The 20,639-nt window shown below is 42.3% G+C and overlaps 1 protein-coding gene and 1 long non-coding RNA gene across 2 annotated transcripts; both read left to right on the forward strand.

Moving 5' to 3' along the window:
* Positions 1–9: 9 nt before the first annotated feature.
* Positions 10–19,877, forward strand: Cct3 (chaperonin containing TCP1 subunit 3). The gene is made up of 14 exons (XM_048356764.1): positions 10–174; positions 2,369–2,430; positions 4,030–4,080; positions 4,159–4,221; positions 6,944–7,040; positions 8,659–8,776; positions 11,061–11,247; positions 13,764–13,913; positions 16,083–16,215; positions 16,350–16,431; positions 17,908–18,088; positions 18,642–18,887; positions 19,060–19,191; positions 19,545–19,877. Exons 1-14 carry the CDS (start codon positions 144–146, stop codon positions 19,647–19,649), a joined length of 1,638 nt encoding a protein of 545 aa, XP_048212721.1. The 5' UTR covers positions 10–143; the 3' UTR covers positions 19,650–19,877.
* On the forward strand, positions 16,454–17,273 carry LOC125359185. The gene is made up of 2 exons (XR_007212510.1): positions 16,454–16,950; positions 17,174–17,273. It is a non-coding gene; the product is annotated as an uncharacterized LOC125359185 (long non-coding RNA).
* Positions 19,878–20,639: the final 762 nt, after the last annotated feature.

Raw genomic sequence — 20,639 nt, forward strand, 5'->3', positions numbered from 1 at the left:
CGAAGAGTAGCGGGTTTATGTGTCAACTCTGAGGAGGCAGCGTTTTCTGTGCTTCTCCCTGGTTCTCTCTTTCTCTCTCTCTCTCTCCAGAAGGTTCTGCGGGTTCTCCCGGGTCTGAGTACCCGGCTTTGCATCGCGCCGCCATGATGGGCCACCGTCCTGTGCTCGTGCTCAGTAAGTTTTAAGGAAACAGGGAAGGGGCTCCTTTCCTCCTCCTCTTTCCACACTTTCAAGTGTTGTCCCAGTCCGTCCCGCCATGACCCGCCCGCCGAGCCTTCCAGTCATCCTCTCGTTTGGGGAAGTTCTTCCGCCTTTCTCCTCTTTATCTTTAGCTACGCTCCCCTCCCTGTGCAGACTGACTTTCCGCTGGCCGAGTCCCCTGTCTTTCCACGTGCTTGTCTCCGGGAGCCCTTTCCCGCTGCGGCCACCCTCCTCCACGCCCCTGCCTCCTTCCCCGGAGGAGCCCCGGCGTGGAGCCGAGGGAATAATGCTTCTTAAAGTTAGGCCTAGCTTTACACCCTTGACCCAACCCATGACTGGCGGTGTATGGCTTGGGGCAAAATGACCCAAGTTTTTCCAGTAGTGTTACGAGGTTAATAGTATTTCTTCGTAGAATTTGTGTGGGTCTGTAAGCCGCTTATAAGGAGGGGGGTGGGCCTCTGGGAGATTGTAAGTGGCATCTTCTGTTCTTTTCCGTTCTGTCTTTAATCAGTCTTTGTGAAGCAACTTTGTTTCCCTCTCTGGTCTTGGAGGATGTAATCTTTCCCACGTACCAGTTGAGTTTCCCCAAATTTCTCTGATGGTTTCTTTTTCCCTTTCGAGATATCCTTTATTTCTCTCCGAGTAGTGAGCACTACCTCCATTGTGTTTCCTTGGTATAACTTGTGTACCAGCCGTTACCCCCTTCTTAGTATCCTCTATATACACAGTGTTGGTCAACGTTTTATTTTCTAGTGGGAGAAGTCCGTTTAACCTTGGTTGGGGTGGGAGGATGTACTTCTATTGGAGATAGTTCAATGAAGGTTCTATGGCTGCTGCCACTACCAAGAGATGGGTCTTTTGATTTTGGGGACTGGATTGGAAGACTTATTTAAACTGTAAGGGAATGTGTAATGGGGGAGGGGTAATCATTATGTTGGACCACTGTCTTGTCTTGTCAAGAGAGCTTGGGGTTTATTTTATTTCTAAAAGTTATTTCCACATGTGTATAAGTCTAGCAAACTGTGTAGCTAACTCCTACTGATGGGTTACAAGGCATTCTTACGACATCCAAGCATGGGATGACTAACCATTTGTTTTGCAAACTAGAACACTTTAGAAGAGAGTAGTCCCAGTCCACAGCATGCAGTTGTTAATTAAGCTTTCCAGTGTGATCCTCACCACTAGTAGTTGGAGAATCTAATGGTGGCTGTGGATCCTCTTTCCAGAAAAATACACACACAAACACAAAATTCACTTTTGAGGAGTTGACTTTCCTGCTAACACCCATTCATGAGTGTCAGGTTATGAATCCCTGCTGTGAGTACCTGAATGTTTAGAGGGGAAGTGTTGACAGATTCTTAAGTTAAAGTAAGATAGTAATTTCTTAGTATTTCAGAGGTTGAAATAGATAATTATATACATTTAATTTTTAAGGGTTTTTTTGAGGTATAATTGAAACATAATAAGTTGAATGTTGATAGGGTATATGGTTTAATTCGCTTTACTCCATGTATATACTGTGAAACCTGTGTTCTTTTTGCCCATCCTGGGCCTTAAACTCAGGGCTTTGGTGCTGCCCCTGAGCTTCTTTGTGCTCAAGTTTATTTTTTATTTTTTTGGCCAGTCCTGGGGCTTGGACTCAGGGTCTGAGCACTGTCCTTGGCTTCTTTTTGCTCAAGGCTAGCACTCTGCCGCTTGAGCCACAGGGCCACTTCTGGCTTTTTCTGAATAGTTGATTGGAGATGAGAGTCTCATAGACTTTCCTGCCCTACCCCATCTGACTTTGAACTGTGATCCTCAGATCTTTGCCTCCTGAGTAACTAAGATTAAAAGTGTGAGCCACTGGCACCAGACACCTGTGTGTTTTTTGGTTTTTTTTGTTGTTGTTGTTTGCCAGTCCTGGGGCTTGAACTCAGGGCCTGAGCACTGGCTTCTTTTTGCTCAAGGCTAGCACTCTACCACTTGAGCCACAGGGCCCTTTCATGGCTTTTTCTAAGTATGTGGTCCTGAGCAATCAAACCCAGGGCTTCATGTATACAAGGTGAGCACTTTACCACTAGGTCATATTCCCAGCCCCACCCATGTGTTTTTATTTACAAAACTTGAGCATTATGTATCTTGTGTACCATGGGACAAACCTTGGCTATTCTGTTTTTATCTGTTTTAGGCCAGAATACAAAGCGTGAATCTGGAAGAAAAGTTCAGTCTGGAAACATAAATGCTGCTAAGGTAGCTTACCCTGCTCCCCTCTCCTGCACAATGCTAATCACGCATGCTAAGCGAGTGCTTTAACACTGAGCCACATCCCCAACCAGGAGGCATAGCTGTCTTCTCATATTTTTATATGTGTTCATAGTAGTGAGTTTTTCTACGTGTCAAGGCTTTACAGTGTAGTTAGGCAGAGACAAGATTGACTTGTCTTATTTTAAGACATTTCCCTAACGATGTTAAAGGGATGGATGCCTTACCTTCACGAGAGGAATTAAGCATAAACTGGGCACTAGTGACATCCCAGTAATCCTACCTACTCAGGAGGCTGAGATCTTAGGATCAGTGTGCAAAGCCTTTAGTGCAGGCAGAAAGGTCCATGAGACTATCTCCAGCAAAAAGCTGGGTGTGATTCTGGTAGTAGAGGGCCAGCCTTGAGTGAAAAGGCCAAACAGATTGTGAGACCCTGACTTCGAGCCCTTGTGTCGGCACAGAGAAAAACAATAAAGGATTGGGTGCTGATGGCTCTAGCTACTCGGGAGGCTGGGTTGTGAGGATAGAGGTTCAGAGTCAGCCTGGGCAACAAGTTTAAATGACTCTTGAATTAAGCACCAAAAAAAGCCAGAAGTAGAGTGGTAGTTTGGGGTAAAAGCTTCAGGGACAGTGCCCAGACCTAGTTCAAGCCCCAGGACTGACAAAGGTGTTACACCTAATAACCTCTTGTTAATCTGGGCATAATTTTGTTACTGTATTTTGTGTTTTTTTTCCCTGCTTGAGGGAAGAGCTACAATGATTTATATTTCTACTGGTATTTCTTTAAAAATGTCTTAATTGAACCAGTAAAGTGGCTCAAAGTCCACTTGAATGCCAAAGTTTGGACTCTTAAGGAAATTGTAGCTTTGGGAGGCATTTCTTTTTGTTTTCCTCTGCCACTTTGAGCCATAGCACCACTTCTAGTTTCCTGGTGGTTAATTGGAGATAAGAGTCTCACAGACTCCCCCACTCCCACCCCTCCTCCTAGGGCTTGAACTGGCCTGAGCACTTTCCTTGAGCTTCTTTTTACTCAAGGCAAGTACTCTACCACTTAAGCCACAGCACCACTTCCACCTTTTTTGAGTAGTTTATTAGAAATAATCTAAAGAAGCCTGGCCAGGCTGGCTTTGAACTGTGATCCTTAGATGTCAGCCTCCTAAGTAGCTAGAATTAGAGGCATGAGCTACTCTGTGCCTGGCTTGCCAACCCTCTTCTTTCTTTCTTTCTTTCTTTCTTTTTTTTGCCAGTCCTGGGGCTTGAACTCAGGGCCTGGGCACTGTCCTTGAGCTTCTTTTGCTTAAGGCTATCACTTCCACTTGAGCCACAGTGCCACTTCTGGCTTTTTCTATGTATGTGGTACTGAGCAATCGAACCCAGGGCTTCATGCATATGTGTGGTGCTGGGGAATCGAACCCATGGCTTCATGTATACGAGGCAAGCACAATTGCCACTAGGCCATATTCCCAGCCCCTAACCTTACTCTTTAGAGGCATTATTGTTAACACTGTCTCTGTGTATTGTTTTCCAATGCATTTATACTGTAGTCTCATTTGTGCTAATATATATCTTATGTTTCCTTTCTGTTAGACTATTGCAGATATCATCCGAACGTGTTTGGGACCTAAATCTATGATGAAGGTACGCTTATCTCCAGTTAAAACTTTTAGGCTACAGATTCATTTTTGTTGTCATCTAAAACACTTTTGTTTGTCTTAGATGCTTTTGGACCCAATGGGAGGCATCGTGATGACCAATGATGGAAATGCCATCCTTCGAGAGGTATGTTTTATTTTGATACACTTTCTAACAGCTTTGTAAAAAAAGGACCCATTAAGATTCAAGTTGGTAGCCGGGCGCTGGTGGCTCACACCTGTGATCCTAGCTTTTCAGGAGGCTGAGATCTGAGGATCACAGTTCAAAGCTAGCCTGGGCAGGAAAGTCTATGAGACTCTTATCTCCAATTAACCACCAGAAAATAGGAAATGGTGCTGTAACTCAAGTGGTAGAATGTCAGCCTTGAGCTGAAGAGCTTAGGAACAGCACCCAGACCCAGAGTTCAAGCCCCACCAAAAAAAGAAAAAGATTCAAGTTGGTAAGCTACATGTGGTGTCCCATGCCTATAATCCCAGCATTTCAGAGGCAGGAGGATTGTGAGTTTAAGGCCACAGCTTGGGCTACATAGTAAGACTCTGTCTCAGAAAACAAGGGCTAGAGATGTGGTGACTTTGATCACTAGTGCATACAAACAAAAAAATGTGGATATGTAGATAGGTAATGACAGTTTCTTAGAGCTGCTATTCAACTCACTATAGACTGATGGACTTTTTTTTTTTTTTTTTTGTGCCAGTCCTGGGCCTTGAACTCTGGGTGGGCCTGAGCACTGTCCCTGGCTTCCTTTTTTGTTCAAGACTAGCACTCTGCCACTTGAGCCATAGCGCCACTTCTGGCCATTTTCTATATATGTGGTGCTGGGGAATTGAACCCAGGGCTTCATTCCTAGTATGGTAACTGATAGGCCTGCAAATTTAACGATTATAGGCATGGTTATAGTTTGAATGTTTGGGGAGTTAATAAGGTTGGAGACTAGGAAGCCGGCAAAAATGCTTCCAATCAAGAGGCGTTTAATTGGATTAATCAGATTTGGACTTTTCAGTATATGAGGCAAGCACTCTTGCCACTAGGCCATATTCCCAGCCCCCTAGATTGATTGACTTTCAAAGAATAGAAACTAGCCAAATGTGATAGTACATATCTGTAAACTCAATACTCTTGAGGCTAGGGGCAGCTAAGTCAAGGGATCAGCTTTCAGGCAGCTTTAGCAAAACATCAAAAACCTTGGTTGAATCAATAGTTTCATGTTTAACTAGTTAAAGGCCCTACCTAGTCTTAATCCCCACCTCTGAAAGGAAGGAGGAAGAGTATATGTCTGAAACCTTGTGATAGTTACTAGCATTCCTTTGCTTTAGTTAAACTCAGGGTTGGTTGTTGGGCTTGAACTCTGGGCCTGGGTGCTGTCCCTTAGTTCTATCAGCTCAAAGCTAGCACTCTACCACTTGAGCCACAGCCCCACTTCTGATTTTCTGGTGGTTCATTGGAAATAAGAGTCTCACTGGGGCTGGAGATATGGCCGAGTGGTAGAGTGCTTGCCTCGTGTACATGAAGCCCTGGGTTCAATTCCTCAGCACCACATATATAGAAAAAGCCAGAAGTGGCGCTGTGGCCCAAGAGGTAGAGTGCTAGCCTTGAGCAAAAAGAAGCCAGGGACAGTGCCCAGGCCCTGAGTCCAAGCCCCAGGACTGGCAAAATAAGAATCCCACGGACTTTCCTGCCTGGGCTGGCTTTGAACCTCAATCCTCAGATCTCAGCCTCCTGAGTAGCAAGGATTACAGGTGTGAGCTCACGGTCTGTTGTTCATGTGACTTAGTCTTTGGTGTCTTATTACAAGGAGAACATAGATTGGGGACTCACCCTAAATCAATATGACCATCTTTCTTTTTTTTTTTTAGTCCTAGCCTGGGGTTTAAACTCAGGGCTTGGGCACTGTCCCTAAGCTTCTTTTTGCTCAAAGCTAGCACTCTTATCACTTGAGCAACAGCACCAGGTCTGGCTTTTTTGTTTATATAGTACTGAGGACTAGAACCCCAGGGCTTTATGCATGCTAGGCAAACACTCTACCACTAAGCAACAATCCTAGCCCCAATATGGCCATCTTTTGTCTTGAATACATCTACAAAGATCCCATTCCCAAATAAGTCACATTCACAGGTTGCTAGAGTTAGGACTCAGCATGTCTTCTTGATGGGCACAGTCCAATCACAATGGTATTTGCAGTTAATAAGCTAGAAGATAAGTTTTCTGTCCTCAAGAGGCTCTAATAGGTTGTAATCCTAGCTACTCTGGAAGCTGAGATCTTGAGTTTGAAGCCATCCCAGGTTCTGAGAGGGACTCTTACCTCCGGTTAAACTACCAAACCAGAAGTGAAGCTATGGTTCCAGATGTAGAATGCTAGCAGAAAGGCTCAGCCCCTAGGCCCTTAATTCAAGCCCCAGGTCTTACAGACACACAAAACAAATAGTTGAATTTTCACAATACCTGTTCCAGAAAAGTAAAAGACTTAGGGAGGTGATCATAATTTATTTATTTTAGGGGTCTTTTTTTTTTTTTTTTTTTTTTTTTTTTTTGCCAGTCCTGGGGCTTGGACTTGAGCACTGTCCCGGGCTTCTTTTTTTTTTCTCTCAAGGTTAACACTCTACCACTTGAGTCACAGTGCCACTTCCTGGTTTTTCTGTTTATGTGGCACTGAGGAATTGAACCCAGGGCTTCATGCATGCTGGGCAAGCACTTTACTACTAAGCTCTATTCCCAGTCCTGGTTTTAGTTTTTTAAGATACAGTAAAGCAGTAAAGTTAAAGAAAATACTTACATGAGTTAAAGCCAAGCAGATTGGTTTAAGAGGTCTTTGAGTAGTCCTGATACAGTGATAATCTACGTTTTTCTTCAGATTCAAGTCCAGCATCCAGCAGCCAAATCCATGATTGAAATTAGCCGGACTCAGGATGAAGAAGTTGGAGATGGAACCACATCAGTAATTATTCTTGGTAAGAGAATAAAAGGCTAAAAAGGGAAATTACAATGTCAGTGTTGTGTTTATTAAGGTTTGGGTTCATTTTATGCAGGTCCTGGGGTTTAAACTCTGATTAGGTACTTTCCCTAATCTCTTGATCAAGGCTCTACTACCTGAACCATAGCTCCACCTCCAGCTTTTTTGGGTTGGTTAATTGAATATTTTCATTTAGTTTATTTGTTTTGTTTTTGTTGCCAGTCCTGGAGCATAGACTCAGGGCCTGAGCACTGTCCCTGGTTTCTTTTTGCTCAAGGCTAGCACTCTACCTCTTGAGCCACAGTGCCACTTCCGGCTTTTTTCTATATATGTGGTTCTGAGGAATCGAACCTAGGGCTTCATGTATACGAGGCGAGCACTTTACCAGTAGGCCATATTCCCAGCCCCTTGAATAGTCTCGTGACGCTCAGATCACAGCCTCCTTAGTGGCTAATACTACAGATTTGACTCACACCCTCCTGATGTCTGAGAATCCTTTATCTCCAGTTCACCATTGTCCAGTTAACCAGCAAAGCTGGATCTGAAAAGCTTGGTACCGCAATGAAGGAAAATAAATAGCATCTAAGCAAGTAATATAAGCAGTTTGTAAAATATTTTTGAGAAAAATAATTACATGTTATCTTAATTTTTTTAGAAATTAAAATGAGATTCTTTAAGCTATTTTCATATACAGTTCAGTGTATTTCAAAAATATTTACCTTTTTTTTCCTGTACTGGGATTTGAACTTCATCTTGACTTTGCTCAGTTGCTTTCTTAGCTGAATCTGACATACCTCCAGCCCTCACTCTCTTTTTGCCTTTCTCCTTTCCCTCCTAAATAGTCACTTAGACTCATGTTCTGTGTTGATGCATATATAACTTCATATACAGGTATACGTACATATGTACATGTTCATAATATGTTAAGTTTTGTAGGCCTAACACTTGTGAGTGAAAACATGGAATCTTGTTTCTTTTGGTTTGTTTCTTGCTTAACTTTTTCCTTCTAACAGCTCTTGTTCTACCACTTGAGCTTTGAGCTATGCCTCTACTTCCAGCTTTTTGCTGGTTAATTGGAGATAGTCTCTTGATTTGTCTGCCATAGCTGGCTCCAAACTAGGAACTTCAGATCTCAACCTCCTGAATTCCTAGGATTATAGGCATTAAGTCAGTCTTTCTTTCATTCTTTTCTTTTCTGTAGCCTTGAGCCAAGGTCTGGACTCTGTCCCTTAGCTTTTTTGCTCAAAGGCTGGTGTTCTGTCACTTGAGCCACAACTCCACTTCTAGCTTTAAAAAAAAAAAAAGGTAGTTAACTGGAAATAAAAGTCTTAAAGACTTTTCCTGCCCTGGCTAGCTTTGAACTCCAGTCTACATATCTCTTTCCTGAGTTGCTAGGATTACAAGTTTGTGCTACCATCACACAGCTAGATGTTTTCTTTAAAAATTGGTTTGTACAAATTACAAAATACAGTATAGTACTAATAGTACTAGAAGCTAAATGATAAATCAGTCACGAAGGGTATGTTTGTGGAGATTTTTTGGATGCCTATGATGAAGTTTTCCTGATACCCCAGTACTTTTTTAAAACATCACCATGGTATCTTTATTTTTTGCAGCGGGAGAAATGCTGTCTGTGGCTGAGCATTTCCTAGAGCAGCAGATGCACCCAACCGTGGTGATCAGTGCTTACCGCATGGCACTGGATGATATGATCAGCACTCTAAAGAAAATCAGGTATGGGGGTCTGGGAATGTAGCTTAGAGGTAGAGTGCTTGCCTAGCGTTCAGCCCTGGGTTCAATTCCTCAGTACCACATAAACAGAAAAAGCTGGAAATGACGCTGTGGTGCAAGTGGTAGAGTTCTAGCCTTGAGCAAAAAGAAGCTCAGTGACAGTGCCCAGGCTGAGTTCAAGCCCCAGGAAAGAAAAGGAAAAAGAACATCAGATATGGATAGTAGGTCAGATATGGATAGTAGGGAACATGGGAGATCTAGAAGACTGAGTGTTCTCAAGGAATGAAGAAAAGCCAAATATGTCTCTCCCACGTGGTTTTAGACCTCAGTATCATTTTGTGAGAAATGAAAGCAAAATGAGAAGGGAAATAAAAGTTTTAGAGCCAGGCACCAGTGACTCACGTATGTAATCCTAGCTGCTTAGAGGAGGCTGAGATCTGAGGGCAAGAAAGTCTGAAACTTTTATCTCCAAATAACTACCATAAGAGCCAGAAGTGGAGCAATTATCTAAGTGGTAAAGCAGTAGCCTTGATCATAAAGATGCCCAGGGACTGCATCTGGGTCCTCAATTCAACTCCCAGGACTGGCACCAAAAAAAAAAAAATGACTTTTAGAAGTGGAGGACACTGAGTTCATTTTGTCTCTACCACTGCCAACAAAAACAATTTTAAGAAAAGGATTCTAATTAGAGAACTATAAAGTTGTCTATAATCTTCAAAATATCTTTAAGGTGCATGCTGCTTTTTTTGGGGGGGGGGGTTGGTCATGGGGTTGAACTCAGGGCCTGTACAATGTCCCTGAGCTCTTTTGCTCAAAGCTAGCACTCTACCACTTGAGCTACAGTGTGCCACTTCAGGTTTTCAGCATTTCATTTTCATTCATAAATAGTGCCAAGACTAAAAATGTTGCTTGCATTTAGTACTTGGAGGAAAGTCCCTGAAGCTAGGTGCCAGTGGCTCACACATATGATCCCATTTAGATGGCTGAGATTTTAAGAATAGAGGTTCAAAGCCAGCCTGCACAATAAATTCGACAAGTCTTCCATCTTCATAATAATCGGCAAAAGCCAGGGTTAGGGTTGGTGGTATTGATCGAGTGTTAGACTGCCAGCAAAGCAAGCCAAACAAACATGAGGTCCTGAAGGAGTTCACACTCTAGTAACACCAATAGCACCTTATGGTGTTGTTTTGCTCTTTATATGATTGAATCATTGGGTACATAAGTAGTGAGCTTTGTACTAGCTCCTATTAACCAGGTTTGTAATGAGTATGTGGAGCTTAATTGTTAGAAAACTTTTTATTTAATTGGTGGTTGCACCCAGGGCCTCATATACAAGCTGCCTACCACTTGAGCTATACTCTCTATCCTTATGGCAGTTCTAGGGTTGGAATTCATCCTCCAACATTTGAGCCATGCCCTTTGTCTTTACTTTGTTTTTAAGATAGACTTGATAACTATCCAGGCAGGCTTGGAACTTAGGATTTTTGTGTCTCTTGTCTCTTCCTTTTTCCTTCTGGATTCCATGTGTACAACATCACAACTGGCTGAATCAAGTAATGAGTGCCTACTAAAAATACTGTGTGTATATATGTTGATACTTGGGCCTGAAATCAGTGCCTCATTCTTGCTTGGCTTTTTGGCTCAAAGCCTGCCCTATACCACTTGAGTCATAACTCTACTTCCAGCTTTTTGCTGGCAATGTAGATAGAGACAGATAAAAGTGTCTCTTGGGTTTATTTGTCCAGCCTGCCTTCAAAACCCACTCAGTCCTTAGATCTCAGCCTCCTGAGTAGCTAGTAGGTTTGAGGATCACAGCTAGGTTTGAGGATCACCATTTTAAGCTAGCCCAGGCAAGAAAATCTGTGAGACTCCTCCTATCTCCAGTTAATCACCAGAAAGCCAGAAATAGTGCTGTGGCACAAAGTGGTAGAGTACTATTCCTTGAGCACAAAAGTTCTGAGTTCAGGTCCCAGGACTGACACATGTTCACATACTCGTGTACACAAGCACACACAAAGCCAGTTATAGAGCTGTGTTCTGGGTAGTTTTATAGTGCACAAAGAGCTTATTTGGTTGGAGGAGAAGATAAATATTTCGCTGTAAATTTGTGTCTTTCTGGAAAGGAACAGACAAGATTTATCTCTTGATGTCCCTTTTAGTTTCTCACAAAGGAACAGATGCTGTCATTTGCCTCTTGGCCCACTGTTGAAACAGGATATTATACTAGAGACTTGGTTAAATGTCTTAAGTTGCCAGCTAAATATGTTACCGGCTTCATTTTCTCTAGCACCCCCGTTGATGTCAATAACCGTGAAATGATGCTGAACATCATCAATAGTTCAATTACTACTAAAGTAATCAGTCGGTGGTCTTCTTTGGCTTGCAACATTGCCTTGGATGCTGTCAAGACTGTGCAGTTTGAGGAAAATGGCCGGAAGGAGATTGACATCAAGAAATATGCAAAGGTGGAAAAGGTAAGTTGATCTAACTGTGCTTTTGAAATGAGTTATTTCCTGGCATGAATTATCCTACTTGTGAAGGAAATAGTTTTAAGTCAGAGCAAGATGTCGTTATTTAAAAAAAAAATTACTTGTTTATTGTCAAAGTGATGTACAGAGGGTTTACGGTTTCATACGTTAGGCCATGGGTATATTTCTTGTACTATGCAAGATGTCTTTAATAAATTAAAAAAACTAAGAAAATCTGGGTGCCACTGGTTTACACCTGTAATCCATCTACTCTGGCTATTGAGATCTGAGGATTGTGGTTCAAGAAGCTAGCCCAGAACTAGGAAAGTGAACTATACAGAAACCTGGGAAACAAAAAACTACTTTCTATTAATCTTAAAATAAAAAAATAAAGTAATAGCCTACAGCCAGCAGATGGAGCCCAAGTCTACAATTCTGTGAGAATGTCTAAGGAAGTAAGACATCTGAGGTGCTTTTTGGTGTATTTGTTCTTGAAGTGTTTTTTGTTTGTTTGTTTGTTCTGTTTTGCCAATCCTGGGGCTTGAACTCAGGGTCTGGGCACTGTCCCTGAGCCTCTTGCTCAAGGCTAGCACTCTACCACTTGAGCCACAGTGCCACTTTGAGCTTTTCCTGTTTATGTGTTGCTGAGGAATGGAACCCAGGGCTTCATGCATGCTAGGCAAGCACTCTACCACTAAGCCACACTCCTAGCCTTTCTGGAGTTTTTGGTTTGTTCATTTGTACTGGTCCGGGGCCTTGAACTCACCCTGGACACTTTCTCTGTGCTTTTTGCTCAAGGGTAGTGCTCTTCTACTTGAGCTACAGCTCCATTTCTCGCTTTTTCTTTGGAAGTTAATTGGAGTCCCACAGACTTTCCTGCCCAAACTGACTTTGAACGACAATCCTCGGGTCTTAACCCACTGAGCTAGGATTACAAGTGTAAGCTGTAGTGCCTAGCTATTTGTTTTTTGTTTTTTGTTTTTTGTTTTTTTTGCCCGTCCTGGAGCTTGGACTCAGGGCCTAGCACTGTCCCTGGCTTCTTTTTGCTCAAGGCTAGCACTCTGCCACTTGAGCCACAGCACCACTTCTGGCCGTTTTCTGTATATGTGGTACTGGGGAATTGAACCCAAGGCTTCATGTATACAAGGCAAGCACTCTTGCCACTAGGCCATATCCCCCAGCCCTATTTGTTTTTCTTATTACTGTACTGAGACTGAACCTCAGGTCCTTGTGCTCTCACGCGGCTTTTTCACTCTAGCTGGCTCTGTATTACACCTCCAGTTCTAGCTTTGTGGTAGAGGTAAGAGTCATGTTTTTCTGCTCTGGCTGGCTTCAAACCATGATCCTTAAGCTTTTTAAGTAGTTAAAATTATAGGCCTGAGCCACTGGGGCCCAGCTACACCTGAGTCCTCTTAAATCTTTATCAAGATACTAGATTTCTAGAGTTTACCTTACCCTAGTAAGATTGACCATCATTAAGTATGCAAATAAATGCTGGTGGGGATGTAGGGGAAAAGGAGCACTGTTATATATACTGTTGGTGAGAATGTAAAATATTGCAACCATTTTGAAAGGCAACAAACTAAACACAGCTTTTCTGTGGTCCTATGATACCATTCTTTGGCATCTCTCCAGAAAATTACAGGTCACAATACAGTAAGGTAAAGGTACTTGCACATATATGTTTATTGTTGCTCTATTCTTGGTAGCCAAGCTATGGAGACAGCCTAGATGCCCTACCATGCATGAATGGATCGAGATAATATGGAGCATATATACAGTGGAAGTTTACTAATCAATCAGAAAAATACTGTCATTACAGGGACATGGATGGACCTAGTAAAGTTTGTTACATCAAATAGGTCAGGCTCAGAGAGACGAATGGCATATTTTTGTTCATATGTGGAAGTTAGAGCTAAAATATAAATATATGTGAAAACATACAGAGTTATGTACACACACACGCGCGCGCGCACACACACTCTGACTAGAGGTTGGTATGCCCAAGGAGGAATTCCAACAACATAACTCCTGAAGAACTATAAAGAATGGTTTTAACAAAATGAATGCCAAGAAGCTGGAACATGTTTGGGAGGGGGGAAGATGGCTGGAGAGAAGAAGGGTAGGCAAATACAGTCATTATACTCAATGTACATATGTGAAAATAGAGCCAAGTAACCTGAGGGTATAGATGGGATTGGGAAAGGAAAGGGTGACATTTTACTCATAATCTGACTTGTCTAATTGAAACCCCTTTGTGCATTTCTTTTTGTAAAGATAATGATTTCTGTGGGTCTCAGCCAACCTTCAGATTGTCGTGACCCGAGATTATATTGAGGAACAAAGTGTTAGCAATTACTTTTTAGCTTAATGAAAAAGTCACTGGAGAAACTTGAAATAATTGTTTTGTTTTGCTTTTTGTAGTACTGGCAATAAACACAGTTTTGCACTTATGAAGCAAGTGCCATAGTCTCAGTTTTCTCCTCTTGCTTATAGATTAAAGTATGTCTTCTTTTGTTCAGATACCTGGGGGCATCATTGAAGACTCTTATGTCTTACGAGGAGTCATGATTAACAAGGATGTGACCCATCCACGAATGCGGCGCTATATCAAGAACCCTCGTATTGTGCTGATGGATTCTTCTCTGGAGTACAAGAAAGGAGAAAGCCAGGTAAGATGTCTATCCCTGTTCCTTAAAGTGGAATGGACAAAAGAGATATAAAAGTTAGTGTTAACATTTCTTGAAAAGCATTGATAGTAACTCTTTTACAGATGAGTCTGAAGCTCAAGAGTGCTAGGGGCCAAGATTAGTTATACATTTTTAAAAATTGGATCTAATATCTAGGTATGGGGTCACATACCAAGTCTCAGGTACTTAATCTCCTGACACAGTATAACCATTTGAGACTCCTGAGCAACATAGTGAGACCGCCATCTCAAGGAAAAAGAAAAAAAAGCCAAATAAGTATTTAGCATCTTAGCTTAGGCTGAGGCCTGGAGAATCATGGTTCTAGGTCAGTTTAAGCTGACAAATCTGAGAGATTCCTATCTCCAATTAGCCAGACAAAGTTGAAAGTGAGCCTTATCTCGTGCTAATGTGAGTGAAAGTGCACAGCCAGTTATTTTTATTTGCCTGAGGAACACCACTAAAATCAAGACCTAAACTCACTTCTGTTTGGCTTTCATTTTTATTATGTATGTGTGTATGTATGCATGCATGTATGTGTTCATTTAGTGTTGGTTTTGGGCTTGAACTCAGGTCTTGGGCACTGTCCATGAGCCTCTTTGTGCTCAAGGCTAAATACTCTATCACTTGGGCCACAGCACCATTTCCAGTTTTCCTTTTGTTTTGTTGCCAATCCTGGGGCTTGGACTCAGGCCCTGAGCACTGTTCCTGGTTTCTTTTTGCTCAAGGGCTTCATGCATACTAGGCAAGCACTCTACAGCTAAGCCACATTCCCAGCCCCATTTCCAGTTTTTGAGTAGTTAATTGGAGATAAGAGTGTCACAGGGACTTTTCTGTCCCGGCTGACTTTGATGCATGATCCTCAGATCTTAGCCTCCTAAATATATCTAGGGTTATAGGCATCACCCCACCAGTGCCTGACTGGCTTCCTTTTTATATTTATCATAGTACCCTCCCTAGTATAAGAAGAGGATATAAAAGAGGGCTGGCAATGTGGCTTAGTGGTAGAGTGCATGAAGCCCTGGGTTCATTTCCTCAGTACCATATAAACAGAAAGATCCAGAAGTGGTCCTGTGGCTCAAGTGGTAGAGTTCTAGCCTTGTGCAGAAGAAGCTCAGGGACAATGCTCAGCCCCTGAGTTCAAGCCCCAGGAGTGGAGAGGGAAAAAAGGACATAGAAGAGAAGTTAGGGGGCTGGGAATGTGGCTTAGTGGTACAGTGCTTGCCTAGCATGCATGAAGCCCTGGGTTCGATTCCTCAGCACCACATACACAGAAAAAGCTGGAAGTGCTACTGTGGCTCCGGAGGTAGGTTGCTAGCCGTGAGCAAAAAGAAGCCAGGGACAGTGTTCAGGTCCTGAGTCCCAAACCCCAAGATTGGCAAAAACAACAACAACAAATCAATTGTATCTTAACAAGGACTGAAAATACTCAACTTAATTAGTGTGAATAGTTGAAACCTATATAACCATGCATATTAGCAGAATACAGATAACTTTGAACCTGGATGGTCAGACTGCTCAGAGGAGCCAAACTCAAAAGTCAAACTGAATGAAGAGTTAAACTGACTTAAAGATGTTGTGGGGACATAGCTTTTAACATTCTAACTCATACTGTAAGGGATCTTTGAGGACTATGTAGAGAAAGCATAATAATTGAGCTAACGCTTAAGTTTCACCTGCCTAGGCTTTTTCTTTATTCAGTACTGAGGTTTGAACTCAGGGCTGTGCTTACTAGGCTGGTGCTCTATCTAGCCCTTTTTAATTATCTTATGTTTATGTCCTAGTGGGTCTTCACTATGATTCTCCTTCCCATGGAGTTGGATGATAGGCACATAACTCCATGCCTTGCTTTTTGATTGAGAAACAGTCTTGCAAACTTTTCTGTTTGGGTTGGCCTAGAGCCATGATCTTCCCAACCTTATCCTCCTGTGTATCTAGGATTTTAAGATATCTGAGCCATTTGCATCTACCTCATGTCCAACTTTTATTGATTGAACTGGGTTCTCAAACTTGTTCAGATTGGCCTTAAACCATAATTCTACTGATCTTTGCCTCTTGAAGGGCTATGATTACAAGCTTGAACTACTGTGCCTAACCCAGCCTATTGGTTGGTTGTTTTTGTTTTTAAATCTGTGCCTTTTCTTCACCATACAGACTGACATTGAGATTACCCGAGAGGAAGACTTCACCCGAATCCTTCAAATGGAAGAAGAGTACATCCAACAGCTCTGTGATGACATTATCCAAATGAAGCCTGATGTGGTCATCACAGAAAAGGGCATCTCAGGTTGGGCCCTGTTAATTTTTCCAGTCTACTAGAAGAGGATGAATGCTTTTGTTACTCATGATCCATAAACCTAATAAGCATAATGTTTAGAACACTTTGACTTCCAGCTTGACATTTGTACTCTTGAATTTCAGATTTAGCACAGCACTACCTCATGCGGGCTAATATCACAGCCATCCGTAGAGTCCGCAAGACAGACAATAATCGCATTGCTAGGTGAGTAGTAGTCAAAAGTTACTCTTTCCTGTGTTTCTTTTTTTGTATCTACATAATAGAGTCATTACTTGAAAAAATACAGTGTACAGTAACACATAGAAAAACCTAAGTGTAGCTGTCTGCCATTTTCAAAAGCTTTCTAATCCAACTATTACTTCTTAACCAATAGTGAGCAGCTAGTACTTAAGACATCTGTAATCACTACCTTGGTAGGTGTCTATTACATTTCTAAATGCTACTTGTTAAAGATTACTGTTCTTTATATTGTCAATTGTAGTGATTCTGAATGAATGTTTACTGAGTAGTGTGTTTCAGCTGGCTCAGAATATAGTAGAACCATCAGTTTCAAGATTGTTAGCTATTAATGCAACTATATGTTGCATTCACTATTTCTACACTGATGTCTATACTTACCGTCCATTTTAATGCTAATTTATTTAAAAAGCTGACACATGTACCCAACTGGGTTAGTCAATTTTTTGTCACTGTAACAGTCAGCTAAGTTGCAGCTTAGAAAAGGTTTTTTGTCTTTTTGTTTTTGCCAGTTCTGGGCTTGGACTCAGGGCCTGAGCAATGTCCCTGGCCTCTTTTTGCTCAAGGCTAGCACTCTGCCACTTGAGCCACAGTGCCTCTTCTGGCTGCTTTCTATATATGTGGTGCTGGGGAATCGAACCCAGGGCTTCATGTATAGGAGGCAAGCACTCTTGCCACTAGGCCATATTCCCAGTCCCACTTAGAAAAGGCTTTGTTTTGACTCCCGTTTTGATGGTCCAGTGCATTGTTGGCTGGCGCTGTAGTATTTGGTACTGTCCTGGGACAGGCACAAAATGATGGAGTGTATGGTGAACAAAATCATTTACCTTTCAGCTGAAACTTAAAAGAGAGAAATAGCCAGGCGCCAGTGGCTCCTTCATGCTTAGGAAGCTAAGATCTGAAGATCGCAATTCAAAGCCATCCTGGACAGGAAAGTTTGAGACTCTGGCCTCCAGTTAACCACTGAAAAGGCTAGAAGTAGGGGCTGGGAATATGGCCTAGTGGTAGAGTGCTTGCCTCATATACATGAAGCCCTGGGTTTGATTCCTCAGCACCACATACATAGAAAAGACCAGAAGTGGTACTGTGGCTCAAGTGGTAAATAGCATTGAACAAAAAGAAGCCAGGATAGTGCTTAGACCCTGAGTTCAAGCCCCAGGACTGGCAAAAAAAAATTTCTTTAAGCTAGAAGTAGAGCACTATCCTTGAGCATAAAAGCTTAGGGCTCTGAAGTCAAGCACTGGCACCCACAAAAAGAGAGAGAACCAGATATATACTTAATTGCTTATTCAGTTCTTGCTTGACCTTCATATCCTTTTTCTTTTTTAATCCCATTATTGGCCTTGAGGGTCATTTGGGCAGTACAGCCCACTCTACCCTAGGGAAGTAGATAAAAAAGTTACTTTTTCAGTCATCTGGTTTTTCCCCACCTTCACCCAATAGAGCCTGTGGGGCCCGAATAGTCAGCCGGCCTGAAGAACTGAGAGAAGATGATGTTGGAACAGGAGCAGGCTTGTTGGAAATTAAGAAAATTGGAGATGAGTACTTTACATTTATCACTGAGTGCAAAGACCCCAAAGCCTGTACCATTCTTCTCAGGGGTGCCAGCAAAGATATTCTTTCGGTGAGTCAACCTTAGAAGTGTTCCTATCTTGAGAGTTCTTAAAGGGTCTAAAATCACCCGGCATTGATTTTGGTAAATTGGAAGGTAATACTGAAATTTCGGGCACATGCTTGCTCAGCTTGCATATTCAGCTGATACTCCACCACTAGAGGCATACATACCTTCAGTCCCTAGCTTTGGCACATCAACTTCAAAAGAGAAAATATTTTAGCTAGTAAATAGTAAGACAATTGAAACTACATCATGTAATTTCTAAAGGTCATAGATAAGTAGGAATGAAATAGGGTTTGCCTCTAGTATAATAAAGGCCTAACACCATGGTTTAGGTGATATGCACCAGTCCTCTTCTAGACACAAACCCTGGTCTCTTACAATCAATCGTGAGTTACACATTGTTCTCTGTAACATCTCCACTAGGGCGTTCCAAGGATATTTTCTGGCTTTTCTGTTTTGTGGCTTACTAACATTGGCAGTCAGAAAATCCTTGCTTTTTCTGAGTGATCAAGTCAAGCTGGCTTGACAAGTAATCATACTGCCTGTCTGCTTCCCCAAGGAAGTGGAACGAAACCTCCAGGATGCCATGCAAGTGTGCCGCAACGTTCTCCTGGACCCTCAACTGGTACCTGGAGGTGGAGCCTCTGAGATGGCTGTGGCCCATGCCTTGACAGAAAAATCCAAGGCCATGACTGGTGTGGAGCAGTGGCCATACAGGGCTGTTGCCCAGGCTTTGGAGGTCATTCCTCGTACCCTGATCCAGAACTGTGGGGCCAGTACTATTCGTCTACTCACCTCCCTTCGGGTGAGTCCTCTCTTTTATTATCTTAGTGAGTTAAGGAAAATTGCTTGAGGGGATAGTTTTCTATATCTTTCTAACTATTTCTGGCCTTTTGATCCTCCCTGTCCTTTGATCTTTACCATTTTTTCTGCCAACTTGTTGCTAATATTTTCCCCTTATTTTGTTCTAATTATAGGCTAAGCATACACAGGAGAACTGTGAGACTTGGGGTGTAAATGGTGAGACGGGTACACTGGTGGACATGAAGGAATTAGGCATTTGGGAGCCATTAGCTGTAAAGCTGCAAACATATAAAACAGCAGTGGAGGTAAGACTTGTTTAACAAATGTGTGTATTATTTGTTTCTAGATACAACTAAAAGCTGTTATGTTTGATTTAGTCTTGAAGGAAAATCCACAAAAGGCAGTTTATTCCTCCAAGATCTTCTAAGGAATTCATTTTTTTTCACTACTTAATCTTTAGTATACACAAAGGCAATGTAACATAGCAGAGCTACACCTCTTGCTTAAGAACTCCATTCATTGTACATTGAAGACAGAATGGGTAGATTTCAGATAAAATGGTAATTCAGTGGGAGGTGCTAGAGAATACATCTTCTTTTTTAAAAAAAAATGCCTTTCCATTCTCTGCTGACCTGTTTGGGACTGGTTTTTCTTCTAGACGGCAGTTCTGCTGCTTCGGATTGATGACATCGTCTCGGGCCACAAAAAGAAAGGTGATGACCAGAACAGGCAAGGTGGGGCTCCTGATGCCGGCCAGGAGTGAGTGGTGGACAAGGCGACTTCAATGCACAGAAACAGCAGTCTCCCCCTTTCCTGAGCCAGTGTGCCAGGAACACTGTGGATGTCTTTGTTTGGAAGGGATCAGGTTGAGGAGCAGCCCTAAGTCCCTTTCTGTCCCAGCTCAGTTTGCAAAAGGCACTGACATGTAATTCTTCTCTATTGTAAGCTTTCGATTTAGTTTGCTTCCGATGATTAAATCTGAGTCATTTGAGAAAGTTGTTATGTGTTTTTCAACCTCGGGTCATATGTCCACCTCCTGGCAAAGTGGGAGGAGGTAGAAAACCTTACTGGGGAGCAAGGGAAGACAGGAATGAAGCCCTTAAGTCTTTTTGCCTTCTGGAAGAGCTGTTTTTCATATTTCTCAGTAGAAGGAAGAAACAGCACTCCTTTGTAGTTACCACCCAAAGAACAGGAGGAACCTGCCTAAACCAAGATGTTCCTCCTCTGTGCTCACGTATAGAGCCACACCCAACCCCAGCAAAGGCGCAGGCTTTTGTCCTAGGGGACATGTAATGAAACTTCCCTTTTATCATAGGATATATGAATAGTCACCCATGATGGAGTTGGCCTTTGATTTCCTCCTTGTCCTTTGGACAAGGTGTCCCACTTTTCTCTTTTATCTCCCAATGACTCATACATTCAGCCTTACAAATCTCCCTAACCTCTGGACTTGTTGTAGTAAGTTGACTACCCAGTAGTACAGTAAAGTACTTGTTATTAACTAATACATGTTCCAGAAACCTTGCATTGTCTAACATCCTGCCAGTGACTGTAAGATAGGTAATAATATGCTACAATTTATGAAGGAGTGTCTAAAATACAAGTAACTTGTTCATGGGTCATGAAAATGCTAAGTGACAGACCTAGAATTTGAATGTAACTGGTCTTAACTAAAAGTTACACTGGCTGTCCAGACTGAGCTCTAGCATAGGGTGGAAAGTGGAGCTATGGCTTGAGTGAAAACCTTTAGCAA

Source organism: Perognathus longimembris, chromosome 11 (assembly GCF_023159225.1).
Source record: "Perognathus longimembris pacificus isolate PPM17 chromosome 11, ASM2315922v1, whole genome shotgun sequence".
NCBI classification, from domain to species: Eukaryota; Metazoa; Chordata; class Mammalia; order Rodentia; family Heteromyidae; genus Perognathus; species Perognathus longimembris.